The sequence below is a fragment of the Suncus etruscus genome, chromosome 4 (genome assembly GCF_024139225.1).
Source record: "Suncus etruscus isolate mSunEtr1 chromosome 4, mSunEtr1.pri.cur, whole genome shotgun sequence".
Lineage (NCBI taxonomy): Eukaryota > Metazoa > Chordata > Mammalia > Eulipotyphla > Soricidae > Suncus > Suncus etruscus.
In genome coordinates, this window is record NC_064851.1 from 87,670,925 (window position 1) to 87,684,150 (window position 13,226).

At 39.1% G+C, this 13,226-nt stretch overlaps 1 protein-coding gene and 1 non-coding gene across 2 annotated transcripts in view; one reads left to right on the plus strand and one right to left on the minus strand.

Annotated features, from left to right (window-relative positions):
- Window positions 1-13,226, minus strand: part of ROS1 (ROS proto-oncogene 1, receptor tyrosine kinase) — a 116,019-nt gene that overhangs the window by 93,017 nt on the left and 9,776 nt on the right. The window contains 7 exon segments of the mRNA XM_049772614.1: window positions 2,416-2,461; window positions 2,845-2,894; window positions 2,897-3,028; window positions 3,132-3,139; window positions 3,377-3,410; window positions 3,413-3,467; window positions 12,120-12,192. Of these exon segments, the coding sequence (XP_049628571.1) occupies window positions 2,416-2,461; window positions 2,845-2,894; window positions 2,897-3,028; window positions 3,132-3,139; window positions 3,377-3,410; window positions 3,413-3,467; window positions 12,120-12,192 (398 nt within the window).
- Window positions 4,017-4,123, plus strand: LOC126007386 (U6 spliceosomal RNA). The gene has a single exon (XR_007494962.1). It is a non-coding gene; the product is annotated as a U6 spliceosomal RNA (small nuclear RNA).

The following is a 13,226-nucleotide window of genomic DNA, read 5'->3' on the forward strand; positions in this document are numbered from 1 at the left end:
AAATTCTGTCTATTGTAAATAGTGCTGTAATAAACATATTGTGCAGAGGGCATTTTTGTATTGTGTTTTTGTATTCTGTTTGATCATATGGGAGCTCAATTTTCAGTTTTCTGAAGAATATCTATATTGATTGCCAGAGAGGTTGGACTAGATAGTGTTCCACCAACAGTAAATAAGAGTTCCTTTCTCCCTAATCCCATGCCAGAACTGATAGTTCTTGTTATTTGTGATGTGTGCCAGTCTCTGTGGCATAAAATGGTACCTTATTGTTGTTTTAATTGGCATCTCCCTGATGATTAGTGATGTGGAGCATTTTTTCATGTGCTTCTTGGCCATTTGCATTTCTTCTTTGAAGAAATGTTTGTTCATTTCTACTCCCCACTTTCTGATGTGGTGAGATATTTTTTCTTGTTAAGTTCTGTCAGTTCCTTGTATATTAGATATTAGCCCTTGATCTGAAGGGTATTGGGTGAGTAGTTTGTCCCATTCTGTGAGTGGCCTTTGTATCCTGGTCACTATTTCTTTTGATGTGCAGGAACTACTCAGTTTAATGTAGTCCCATCTGTTTATCTCTGATTTCACTTGTTTGGACAGTGGTGGTTCCTCCTTGAAGATGTCTTTAGTCTCAATGCCATGCAATGTTTTATCTACATGTTCTTCTATATACCTTATGATTCCAGGTATAATATCAAAGTCTTTTATCTATTTGGTTTTGACCTTATGCATGGTATTAGATGGAGGTCCAAGTGCACATTTATTCATGAGGCTGGTCAGTTGTCCCAACACAACTTGTTGAAGAGGCTTTCCTTGCTCCATTTTGCATTTCTTGCCCCTTTATCAAAGACTAATTAATTATATGTCTAAAAGACATTCTCTGAATATGGATGTCTATTTTATTATTCTGAGGGCCTGTCTTTATTCGAGTACCATGCTATTTTCATGTCTATTGCTTTGTAAATAATTTCAAGTTGGAGAAAGTGATGGCTCCCATCTTCTTTTTCTTAAGGGTTGTGTTAGCTATTCTTGAACATTCATTGTTCCAAATGAATTACAGGAATGTTTGATTTACCTCTTTGAAGAATGTCATGGATATCCTTAGAGGGATTGTATTAAAACTGTACAATGCTTTGGAGGGTATTGCCTTTTTAATGATGTTAATCCTCCCAATCCATGAACAAGGTATGAGTCTCCATTTCCTTGTATCCTCTTTTATTTCTAGAAGCAGTGTTTTATAATTTTCTTTCTATAGATACTTCACCTCTATAGTTAAGTTGACTCTAAGGTATTTGAATTTCTGTTACACTAATATGAATGAGTTTTTCTTTTAATGACCATTTCTTTTCTATCATTATCTGGTATAATAAGGCCATTGATTTTTCTGTGTTATTTTTGTAGCCTGACACTTTGCTATATGAATCCATTGTTTCTAGAAGCTTTTTTGGTAGAGTCTTCAGGGGTTTCTAAATTTAGTATCATGTAATCTGCAAACAGTGCGAGCTTGACTTCTTCCTTTTCTTTCTGGATGCCCTTGATATCATTTTTTACCTAATTGCTATGGCAAGTACTTCTATTACTATGTTAAATAGGAATAGTGAGAGGGATAGCATTGTTTTGTACCATATTTTAGAGGAAAGCTTTTACTTTATCTCCATTGAATATAATATTTGCCATTGGCTTGTGGTAAACAGTCTAGACTATATTGAGAAAAGTTTCTTCCATTTCCATCTTGTTGATAGATATTATCATGAATAGGTATTGAATCTTATCAAATGCTTTTTCTGTAGCTATTGATATGGTCATATGGTTTTTATTTTTTCTTTTATTATATGGTATATTATGTTGATTGATTTGCATATAATAAATCATCCTTGCATATCTGAAATGAAAACTATTTGGTCATGGTGTATGACCTTCTTGATGACTGGATCCTATTTGCTAGGATTTTGATGAGGACCTTTGCATATTACAATTTCATCTGTAGTTTTCCCTTTTTTGCCGCATCTCTGTCTGCTTATGATATCAGGGTGATGTTAGCTTCACAAAAACTAGAAGTGATCCCTGAGTACAGAGCCAGGAGTAAGATCAAAGCACTACTACTTGTGGTCCAAAAAACAACAACAACAAAAAACAAAATGCTTTCATATTCTAACTCATAGTGAATTTATATTCTATCAACATCAATGAAATATGGGTGCCTATTTTCCTGGTTTATTAAGACACTTAACTATTTTTAATATTTCCACTATGTCCAAGATTATGGAACCCAAGCCTTCCCACTATAATAATTCTTTCAAAGAAGAAAATCTGAACTATACCAAGGTGTGTCTGCTAAAATATTTCAGTGGTTTGGTATTTTTAGATACCTACTAAAGTTGCTTGGTAATCTTATTCAGTGATAGCAGAGGTACAACTTACCATCTTCTGGAAAGTGAATTATCATTGCTTTAATAAGCACATATGTCTAAAATTTTTATTTATAAAGAAAATTTTATGACAGAATTGAACTAACATTAATAAAATCTAAATTCTCTTGTAACTCAACCTGCTAGCCTATTGACAATAGCAAATACTCAATAAATATCTATTTTGTGAAAAAAATGTTATTTACTTCAAAATATGCTCAAATGTACTTATGGTGTCAATATTTACATTTTATCTAAAGATCAGGGAACAGCAGGTAGTATTTGGGTCTTACTCCCATTTCTGCTCAAGAATCCATGGTGGAGTTTAGGGGACTATATGGAATGCCTGAGATAGAATCTGGGTTTGCTGAATGCAAGTCAAGTGCCCCTGAGTTATCTCTTCAGCTATAAATATCTATTTATTTTAAATTATCAGACTAACCATCTTGCCCATGATGAAATATATTCTTTGATAAAGCCAGTTTATGGAATAGAAGAAACTAATCCGGAAACTCTACAAAAGATTCTCAGGTCAGACACATCAGACTTGTTGGCAGTATGCTTTACCCATATGATAGTTCCTTCTGAGAAATAAACAACTTGCTGGTGGACATTAACTGATATTTCTAGAAGTCACACAAATATATTAAAATATATAATAACAAAGACAAACCTTAAATATATGCAAATATATTTCTTTAATTTTAACATATTAAAAGAAAAGCCAACCTGATTTTCTTTTTTACACTTAGGAAACAGTTCTGTGGCCAGAGAGATAGCACAGCAGTAGGACATTTGCTTTACACACCACCAACACAGGACAGATCCCAGTTCAATTTCCAGCATCCCATTGGTCCCCCATGCCTGCCCGGAGTGATTTCTGAGTGCAGAGTCAAGCGTAACCTCCCAGTACCATCGGATGTGACCCAAAAACCAAAGGAAAAAAAAAAGAAAAGGAAACATTTCTATTATACCTAACTGTAATATTATGGTGAATGTCATTGATGGAAGGCAAAGTGCTTCATCTACTAAATTTTTTAGTGATCTCATTCTTAGAAAGGTTTTCTGAGGGGCCGGAGAGATAGCATGGAGGTAAGGCGTTTGCCTTTCATGCAGGAGGTCATCGGTTCGAATCCCGGCGCCCCATATGGTCCCCTGTGCCTGCCAGGAGCAATTTCTGAGCCTGGAGCCAGGAATAACCCCTGAGCACTGCCAGGTGTGACCCAAAAACCAAAAAAAAAAAAAAAAAAAAAAAAAAGAAAGGTTTTCTGAATAAAAATAATCACTTTTTCACTTCTTGAACTGAAAAAAAACTTGATTTAAGACATATGGACAGACCATTTGCACATTAACACAAAGATTAATACCACCCATAAAGGGAGCTACACTTGAGTTTGGAAAATTCTTTCCTGAGGACAAAAGTTCATTTATCTATGGCATAAATCATAGTATTGGATAATTGGGGATAGAAAGTACACCAGTCAAATGAGATTTATTTGTTTACATATTTCTCTTATATTCCCAACAATAGCTTTCCTGTGGTATCACCATCTAAATGATCTTGTCCTACTAGGAGCTCAACTCACTACCTTAGACATAAAAATATGACTTCTCATGCTCGCTTCAGCAGCACATATACTAAAATTGGAATGATACAGAGAAGATTAACATGGCTCCTGTGCAAGGATGACACTCAAATTCATGAAGCATTCCATTTTTAAAAAAATATGACTTCTCAGTGGAAGTTGCCCTAACCCAAGCCAAAGAGGGATGCTGTATAACACACACACATACAGAGAGAAGAGAAAGAGACTGATTGTCATCATCTGTCTTCAATATCACTCCCTTTAACGTGAAGAAAAAGCCCTTAAAAATTTTGTCTACCTTCCATCAGTTAATACTGATGGACTGTGTGTAGTTAACACTTAGGACAATTAGTAAATGTTATACAATAATCAAAATAATAACAACATTAAGCTTGCACTATATTTAGATTCCCTTTAGACATGTTTATTGCTAGCAAAAATAATTCTTTCCTAGACTCTCAGTGACAGCCAAAAACTAAAGCTAGTGATATGTGACAATTAATACCCTCTGGCATAGGTCTATAAAGATAAGGGCAAAAGGGACTTAAGTCAGCAAAAGTGGTTCTAGTGTAAACAGAAGACAGGCATCCAAAACTATGAATATTTTTGCATCATTCAAACTCTTTTACTAGTTTCCCCTAAAAACATTTCCAGTACTTCTTTGAAAGCAGTTTCATTTGCTATTTTGTTCATATAGACTGAATTTTTATGTAGTAAGCATTCAGTCTTTCAGGGGAGATGCCAAAATAGCAGATTTGAAAAATGGTATTTACAAAATAACAGAAGTTTATTTTGTAGAATAAATATTCAAAATGATGACATGGACCACAACTCCCACACCTTAAACCTCCAGATTGGCCCTAGTCATCCTGAACCCCAGGGCACAACACCACACCTTGTTGCACTGAATTGCCAAAGAATGACATGATGATCTGGAGAAATTCCCTATGACAGCTGAGCATGTTTGATAGCTCCCTCAATGATAATGAGTAAATTATTAAGTCCAGATACATTTTTTTTATTTAAACACCTTGATTACATACATGATTGTGTTTGGGTTTTAGTCATGTAAAGAACGCCACCCATCACCAGTGCAACATTCCCACCACCAATGTCCCAAGTCTCCCTCCTCCCCACCTAACCCCTGCCTGTACTCTAAACAGGCTCTCCATTTCCCTCATACATTCTCATTATTAGGAAAGTTCAGAATGTAGTTATTTCTCTACTTAAACTCATCACTCTTTGTGGTGAGCTTCCTGTGGTGGGCTGGAACTTCCAGCTCTTTTCTCTTTTGTGTCTAAAAATTATTATTGCAAGAATGTCTTTCATTTTTCTTAAAATCCATAGATGAGTGAGACCATTCTGTGTTTTTCTCTCACTCTCTGGCTTATTTCACTCAGCATAATAGATTCCGTGTACATCCATGTATAGGAAAATTTCATGACTTCATCTCTCCTGACAGCTGCATAATATTCCATGGTGTATATGTACCACAGTTTCTTTAGCCATTCATCTGTTGAAGGGCATCTTGGTTGTTTCCAGAGTCTTGCTATGGTAAATAGTGCTGCAATGAATATGGGTGTAAGGAAGGGGTTTTTGTACTGTATTTTTGTGTTCTTAGGGTATATTCCTAGGAGTGGTATAGCTGGATCATATGGGAGCTCGATTTCAAGTTTTTGGAGGAATCTCCATATCGCTTTCCATAAAGGTTGAACTAGATGGCATTCCCACCAGCAGTGGATAAGAGTTCCTTTCTCTCCAGATCCCCGCCAACACTGTTTATTCTCATTCTTTGTGATGTGTGCCATTCTCTGTGGTGTGAGGTGGTATCTCATCGTTGTTTTGATTTGCATCTCCCTGATGATTAGTGATGTGGAGCAATTTTTCATGTGTCTTTTGGCCATTTGTATTTCTTTTTTGTCAAAGTGTTTGTTCATTTCTTCTCCCCATTTTTTGATGGGGTTAGATGTTTTTTCTTGTAAAGTTCTGTCAGTGCCTTGTATATTTTGGAGATTAGCCCCTTATCTGATGGGTATTGGGTGAATAGTTTCTCCCACTCAGTGGGTGGCTCTTGTATCCTGGGCACTATTTCCTTTGAGGTGCAGAAGCTTCTCAGCTTAATATATTCCCATCTGTTAATCTCTGCTTTCACTTGCTTGGAGAGTGCAGTTTCCTCCTTGAAGATGCCTGTAATGTCCTGGAGTGTCTTGCCTATGTGCTGTTCTATATATCTTATGGTTTTGGGGCTGATATCGAGGTCTTTAATCCATTTGGATTTTACCTTCGTACATGATGATAGCTGGGGGTCTAAGTTCAATTTTTTGCAAGCAGCTATCCAATTGTGCCAACACCACTTGTTGAAGAGGCTTTCCCTGCTCCATTTAGGGTTTCCTGCTCCTTTATCAAAAATTAGTTGATTGTATGTCTGGGGAAAATTTTCTGAGTATTCAAGCCTATTCCACTGATCTGAGGGCCTGTCCTTATTCCAATACCATGCTGTTTTGATAACTATTGCTTTGTAGTACAGTTTAAAGTTGGGGAAAGTAATTCCTCCCATATTCTTTTTCCCAATGATTGCTTTGGCTATTCGAGGGTGTTTATTGTTCCAAATGAATTTCAAAAGTGTCTGATCCACTTCTTTGAAGAATGTCATGGGTATCTTTAGAGGGATAGCATTAAATCTGTATAATGCCTTGGGGAGTATTGCCATTTTGATGATGTTAATCCTGCCAATCCACGAGCAGGGTATGCATTTCCATTTCCGCGTGTCCTCTCTTATTTCTTGGAGCAGAGTTTTATAGTTTTCTCTGTATAGGTCCTTCACATATTTAGTCAAGTTGATTCCAAGATATTTGAGTTTGTGTGGCACTATTGTGAATGGGGTTGTTTTCTTAATGTCCATTTCTTCCTTATTACTGTTGGTGTATAGAAAGGCCATTGATTTTTGTGTGTTAATTTTGTAGCCTGCCACCTTGCTATATGAGTCTATTGTTTCTAGAAGCTTTTTGGTAGAGTCTTTAGGGTTTTCTAAGTAGAGTATCATGTCATCTGCAAACAGTGAGAGCTTGACTTCTTCCTTTCCTATCTGGATTCCCTTGATATCTTTTTCTTGCCTAATCGCTATAGCAAGTACTTCCAGTGCTATGTTGAATAGGAGTGGTGAGATAGGACAGCCTTGTCTAGTACCAGAATTTAGAGGGAAGGCTTTTAGTTTTTCTCCATTGAGGATAATATTTGCCGTTGGCTTGTGGTAGATGGCTTCAACTAGATTGAGAAAGGTTGATTTCTGCTCTCAGATTTGTTATTTCCTTCTGTCTTCCTATTTTTGGGTCCTTTTGTTGAGCATTTTTTTGTTCTATTAGCTGTGTCATTAGGCTACTCAGGTAAGCTCCTTCTTCCTTCCTGATGTGTGCTTGCAAAGCTATAAATTTTCCTCTCAGTACTGCTTTTGCTGTGTCCCATAAGTTCTGATAGTTTGTGTCTTGATTGTCATTTGTTTCCAGGAACCTTTTGATTTCCTCCTTGATTTCATATCGGACCCACTGGTTATTGAGTATGAGGCTGTTTAACTTCCAGGTGTTAAGGTTTTTCTTCTGAGTCCCTTTGGAGTTCACAAATAATTTCAGAGCCTTGTGGTCAGCAAAGGCAGTCTGCAAAATTTCTATCTTCTTGATCTTATGGAGGTATGTTTTATGTGCCAGCATGTAGTCTATCCTGGAGAATGTCCCATGTACATTGGAGAAGAATGTGTATCCAGGTTTCTGGGGGTGGAGTGTCCTATATATATCCACTAAGCCTCTTTCTTCCATTTCTCTCTTCAGGTCTAGTATATTCTTGTTGGGTTTCAGTCTGGTTGACCTATCCAATGTTGACAAAGCCGTGTTAAGGTCCCCCACAATTATTGTGTTGTGATTGATATGATTTTTCAGATTTGTCAACAGTTGTATTAAATATTTTGCTGGCCCCTCATTCAGTGCATATATGTTTAGGAGAGTTATTTCTTCCTGCTCTATATACCCCTTGATTAATATAAAATGTCCATCTTTGTCCCTTACAACCTTCCTGAGTATAAAGTTTGCATTATCTGATATTAGTATGGCCACTCCAGCTTTTTTATGGGTGTTGTTTGCTTGGATAATTTTCTCCAGCGTTTTATTTTGAGTCTATGTTTGTTCTGACTATTCAGGTGCGTTTCTTGTAGGCAGCAGAAGGTTGGATTGAGTTTTTTGATCCATTTAGCCACTCTGTGTCTCTTAACTGGTGCATTTAGTCCATAGACGTTGAGAGAAAGAATTGTCCTGGGATTTAACACCATCTTTATTTCAAAATTGGTGTGTCTTTTGGGTAGTCTTGTCTTAGATTAGGTCTTTCAGTTTTTCTCTTAAGACTGGTTTTGTGTCTGTGAAGTTTCTGAGCTGTTTTTTGTCTGTGAAACCATGTATTCTTCTGTCAAACCGGAAAGAGAGTTTTGCTGGGTATAGTATTCTGGGTGAAGCATTCATTTCATTCAGTCTTGTCACAATATCCCACCACTGCTTTCTGGCATTGAGTGTTTCTGGTGACAGGTCTGCTGTAAATCTCAGGGAAGCTTGCTTGAACGTAATTTCACCTTTTGATCTTGCTGTTTTCAGAATTCTGTCTCTATCTGTGGGATTTGTCATTGTGACTAGGATGTGTCTTGGGGTGTTTTTTCTGGGGTTTCTTTTGGTTGGTACTCTTCGAGCATGTAGGATTTGATCACCTATATTTTTTAGCTCTGGAAGTTTCTCTTTAATGATGTTCTTGACCATTGATTCTTCCTGGGAATTTTCTTCCTGGGTCTCTGGGACTCCAATGATTCTTAAGTTGTTTCTGTTGATCTTATCATAGACTTCTATTTTCATCTGTTCCCATTCTTTGACTAATTTTTCCATTGTCTGCTCATTTGCTTTAAGTTTTTTGTCCAATCTCTCCTGCTGTATGGAATTGTTATGTATCTCATCTTCCACAGCACCAAGTCTATTCTCAGCTTCTGATACCCTGTCCCAGAGCTTATCCATTTTGTCATTCACTTCGTTTACTGACTTTTTCAGGCCTGTTAATTGATATGTTATTTCGGTTTGGAGTTTTGTGATTTCTGTCTTCATATTTTCTTGGTTCTTATTAGTGTTCTGTTCAACTCGATTCATGGTTTCTTTGAGTTCTTTGAACATATTCCATATTGCTAGTCTAAAGTCCTTATCTGAGAGGTTGATTATTTGGTTGGCCATTATCTGGTCATCAGAAATGTCCTCTTCATTCTCTATGTCTGATGCTGGCCTGCGTTGTTTCCCCATTGTCACACTTGTATTTTGGGTTTTTATAGGTGTTGTGGTGGTATTCATTGGCTTTTTGATGTAGGCAGTACACTTCTCTGGCTCCGCCCTTTCTAGATGGGCTGACTTGTCTCTAAGGGAGGGGTGTCCTCTGTGGGTGAAGCCTCACACTGGATCAAATCTTAGGCCCAAGCATTCAACGGAGAAGACAGTTCGAAGAGGAATGCTTGCTTCTGTGTTATAGCTCAGTTCTAAGTGTGATTTTTTCTTCTTGTTACGATGGTGTTCTTTTCTTAGAAAGAGCGCACGGCCGCGTAGCGAACCGAAGCGGCCGTGCTCTGCTGGAGCCTCTTTTGCCCCATTCCCAAGAATTTCACGCAAGAGGACAGTAGAGAAAAATTTACAAGGAGCACTCACAGTTAGGCTCCACTGGGCGGGCGCAAATTCGTGGCTTTTCCCTGCCTGGTGTCCCAAACAGGGCGGCTGGCTTCTGCGAAAGCCTGCCGGTTTTCACGTTCTGGAGACCCGCCCTGGAAATGGCGTCTGGGAGAGCAGATTTCTGGAGCCTCTTTTGCCCCACTCCCAAGAGTTTCACGCAAGAGGACAGTAGAGAAACATTTACAAGGAGCACTCACAGTTAGGCTCCACTGGGCGGGTGCAGATTTGTGGCTTTTCCCTGCCTGATGTCCCAAACAGGGCAGCTGGCTTCTGCGAAAGCCCGCCGGTTTTCACTTTCTGGAGACCGGCCCTGGAAATGGCGTCTGGGAGAGCAGATTTCTGGAGCCTCTTTTGCCCCACTCCCAAGAGTTTCACGCAAGAGGACAGTAGAGAAACATTTACAAGGAGCACTCACAGTTAGGCTTCACTGGGCGGGCGCAGATTCGTGGCTTTTCCCTGCCTGATGTCCCAAACAGGGCAGCTGGCTTCTGCGAAAGCCCGCCGGTTTTCACGTTCTGGAGACCCGCCCTGGAAATGGCGTCTGGGAGAGCAGATTTCTGGAGCCTCTTTTGCCCCACTCCCAAGAGTTTCACGCAAGAGGACAGTAGAGAACATTTACAAGGAGCACTCACAGTTAGGCTTCACTGGGCGGGCGCAGATTCGTGGCTTTTCCCTGCCTGATGTCCCAAACAGGGCAGCTGGCTTCTGCGAAAGCCCGCCGGTTTTCACGTTCTGGAGACCCGCCCTGGAAATGGCATCTGGGAGAGCAGATTTCTGGAGCCTCTTTTGCCCCACTCCCAAGAGTTTCACGCAAGAGGACAGTAGAGAACATTTACAAGGAGCACTCACAGTTAGGCTTCACTGGGCGGGCGCAGATTCATGGCTTTTCCCTGCCTGATGTCCCAAACAGGGCAGCTGCCTTCTGCAAAAGCCCGCCGGTTTTCACGTTCTGGAGACCCGCCCTGGAAATGGCGTCTGGGAGAGCAGATTTCTGGAGCCTCTTTTGCCCCACTCCCAAGAGTTTCACGCAAGAGGACAGTAGAGAAACATTTACAAGGAGCACTCACAGTTTGGCTCCACTGGGCGGGTGCAGATTCGTGGCTTTTCCCTGCCTGATGTCCCAAACAGGGCAGCTGGCTTCTGCAAAAGCCCGCCGGTTTTCACGTTCTGGAGACCCGCCCTGGAAATGGCGTCTGGGAGAGCAGATTTCTGGAGCCTCTTTTGCCCCACTCCCAAGAGTTTCACGCAAGAGGACAGTAGAGAAACATTTACAAGGAGCACTCACAGTTAGGCTCCACTGGGCGGGCGCAGATTTGTGGCTTTTCCCTGCCTGATGTCCCAAACAGGGCAGCTGGCTTCTGCGAAAGCCCGCCGGTTTTCCTTAAAAACCTTAAGGAAATGATGAGAAAAATATATGTGGCATATAAATTTAAAAAGACAGATTAAACAGAGACAAGCCAAATGGTTTTATATAAGTTCTAAGTGCCTAAAGCGATATATCACAATTACTGTTTTTTGGGGGTTTTTTTGTTTGTTTGTTTTTTTGGTATTTGTGTCATACCCGACAGCGCTCAGGGGTTACTTCTGGCTCTACACTCAGAAATCGCTCCTAGCAGGCTCTGGGGACCATATGAGATGCCAGGATTCAAACCACCAACCTTCTGCATGCAAGGCAAATGCCTTACCTCCATGCTATCTCTCCTGCCCTGATATCACAATTACTAGTGATCTCCACCAAATTAAATATTTCCTTTGGATCATATTATAAAGCCCTAAACTTATGTTTTACTTTTTTTAATTTCTTAATTCAAATGTGAAACCTTTGTTTAGCAACATATATATATATATATATATATAGGTTTTTAGGCCACACCCGGCACTGCTCAGGGGTTACTCCTGGCTGTCTGCTCAGAAATAGCTCCTGGCAGGCTCAGGGGGCCATATGGGACACCGGGATTTTAACCAACCACCTTTGGTCCTGGATCGGCTGCTTGCAAGGCAAACGCCGCTGTGCTATCTCTCCGGGCCCCATATTTATATGTTTTAAAATATACACTCACTTAAATTTGAAACATTGAGGCTGGAATGTTGGCACAAGTGGTAGGGCATTTACCTTGCATGTGCTCACCTAGGTCAGACCTTGGTTCAATCCCCTGGGGTCCCATATGGTTCTGCAAGCCAGGAGCGATTTCTGAGCTCATAGCCAGGAGTAACTCCTGAGTGTCACTGGGTGTGGCCAATACAAACAAAAGAAATTGAAACCTTACCAAATACCCACAGACCCTTTGGGAAAAAAAAGGAGTTCAATGTGGTCCCTCAGATGAACCAGAACCTGAGATCTGAGCTCATCCTTGCCACCTCCTCAATCCCCATGTTATCAGAAGCTCCCTCATCCCTGCTAAGGATGATGTAGTAATACTAGATTCTGCTTCTGGCCCCTCACCAACTTCATTTACTGCTGCAATGGAAAACCTATTCCAAAAATAATTTGGAGAGATGCTTTTCACATGGCATGATGTAATAGAAGATAAAAATAGAAAGTCATAATGTTTCTACTTCAAGAACTAGAAGAGATAATGATGACATAGTAAACAGAAACATGTTCAGAATTCATGTGTATATGTAGAATATGAAAGATGTCTTGGTTTTTAGAAGTTAACATAAATAAAAATTTAATTAATATTTAAAGTAAGTAATAGATTATATTAATGAGTTGAAGCTTTATATCTTTAAATGATACCAGATAGGAAATATTGCAAGTATTATTTTCCTTACATCTAATTTATGAAGTAAAATATGTGAAATTTACAAATTGAATAAATGAGGGGAATGTTAAATATCCAGAGAACTAAATAAATTGAAACATAGAATTACCAATTAAGGAAGAAAAGAACTTGAAACAAAACTGGAGTCAATACATAAGTTGAAAATTTTTGAAAGATAGGACCTTTTTTGGTCCCTAGAGTGCTGTGGTCTGTCCAGTTTCTGCAGAAGATATGGCTCAGATAAGCCTAAATTACAACAGTCTGCTTCACTTTTGCAGGCATAACTCTCTGACCCTGGCTTCATTACCCCAACTCTCTGGGATCCAAGATGACTTTATGTTTTAGCGGTATCCCTTTCCTCAATTATTATACCTCCCATTCCCTGAAACGACTCTTGTTTTTCCTTTTTATACAAAGATATACATGATTTTCCTTTGAACTTGATTAGACTTCTCTCCCTCTGAACTTTTGATGCTCTATATGAGCTAATTCATTAGATTTAGCAGAAATAAGAGAGCTCAGTTCTCATGCTGGATGAGTTTTAAAAGGACCTTTTAATTAATCTTTCAGCCTTTCTCCTTGACAGTTATTTCCCAACACACAGATTTATCTTTGGCAAACACAAACATCATTATATTCTTCTCTACTAATTAGAATAAGGATGTTAAAAAAAACTTAGCTCATTTGAGTAAATGCACAGACATGGATTGTTACACTTCAAGCCAATTAAATTTTACCTAT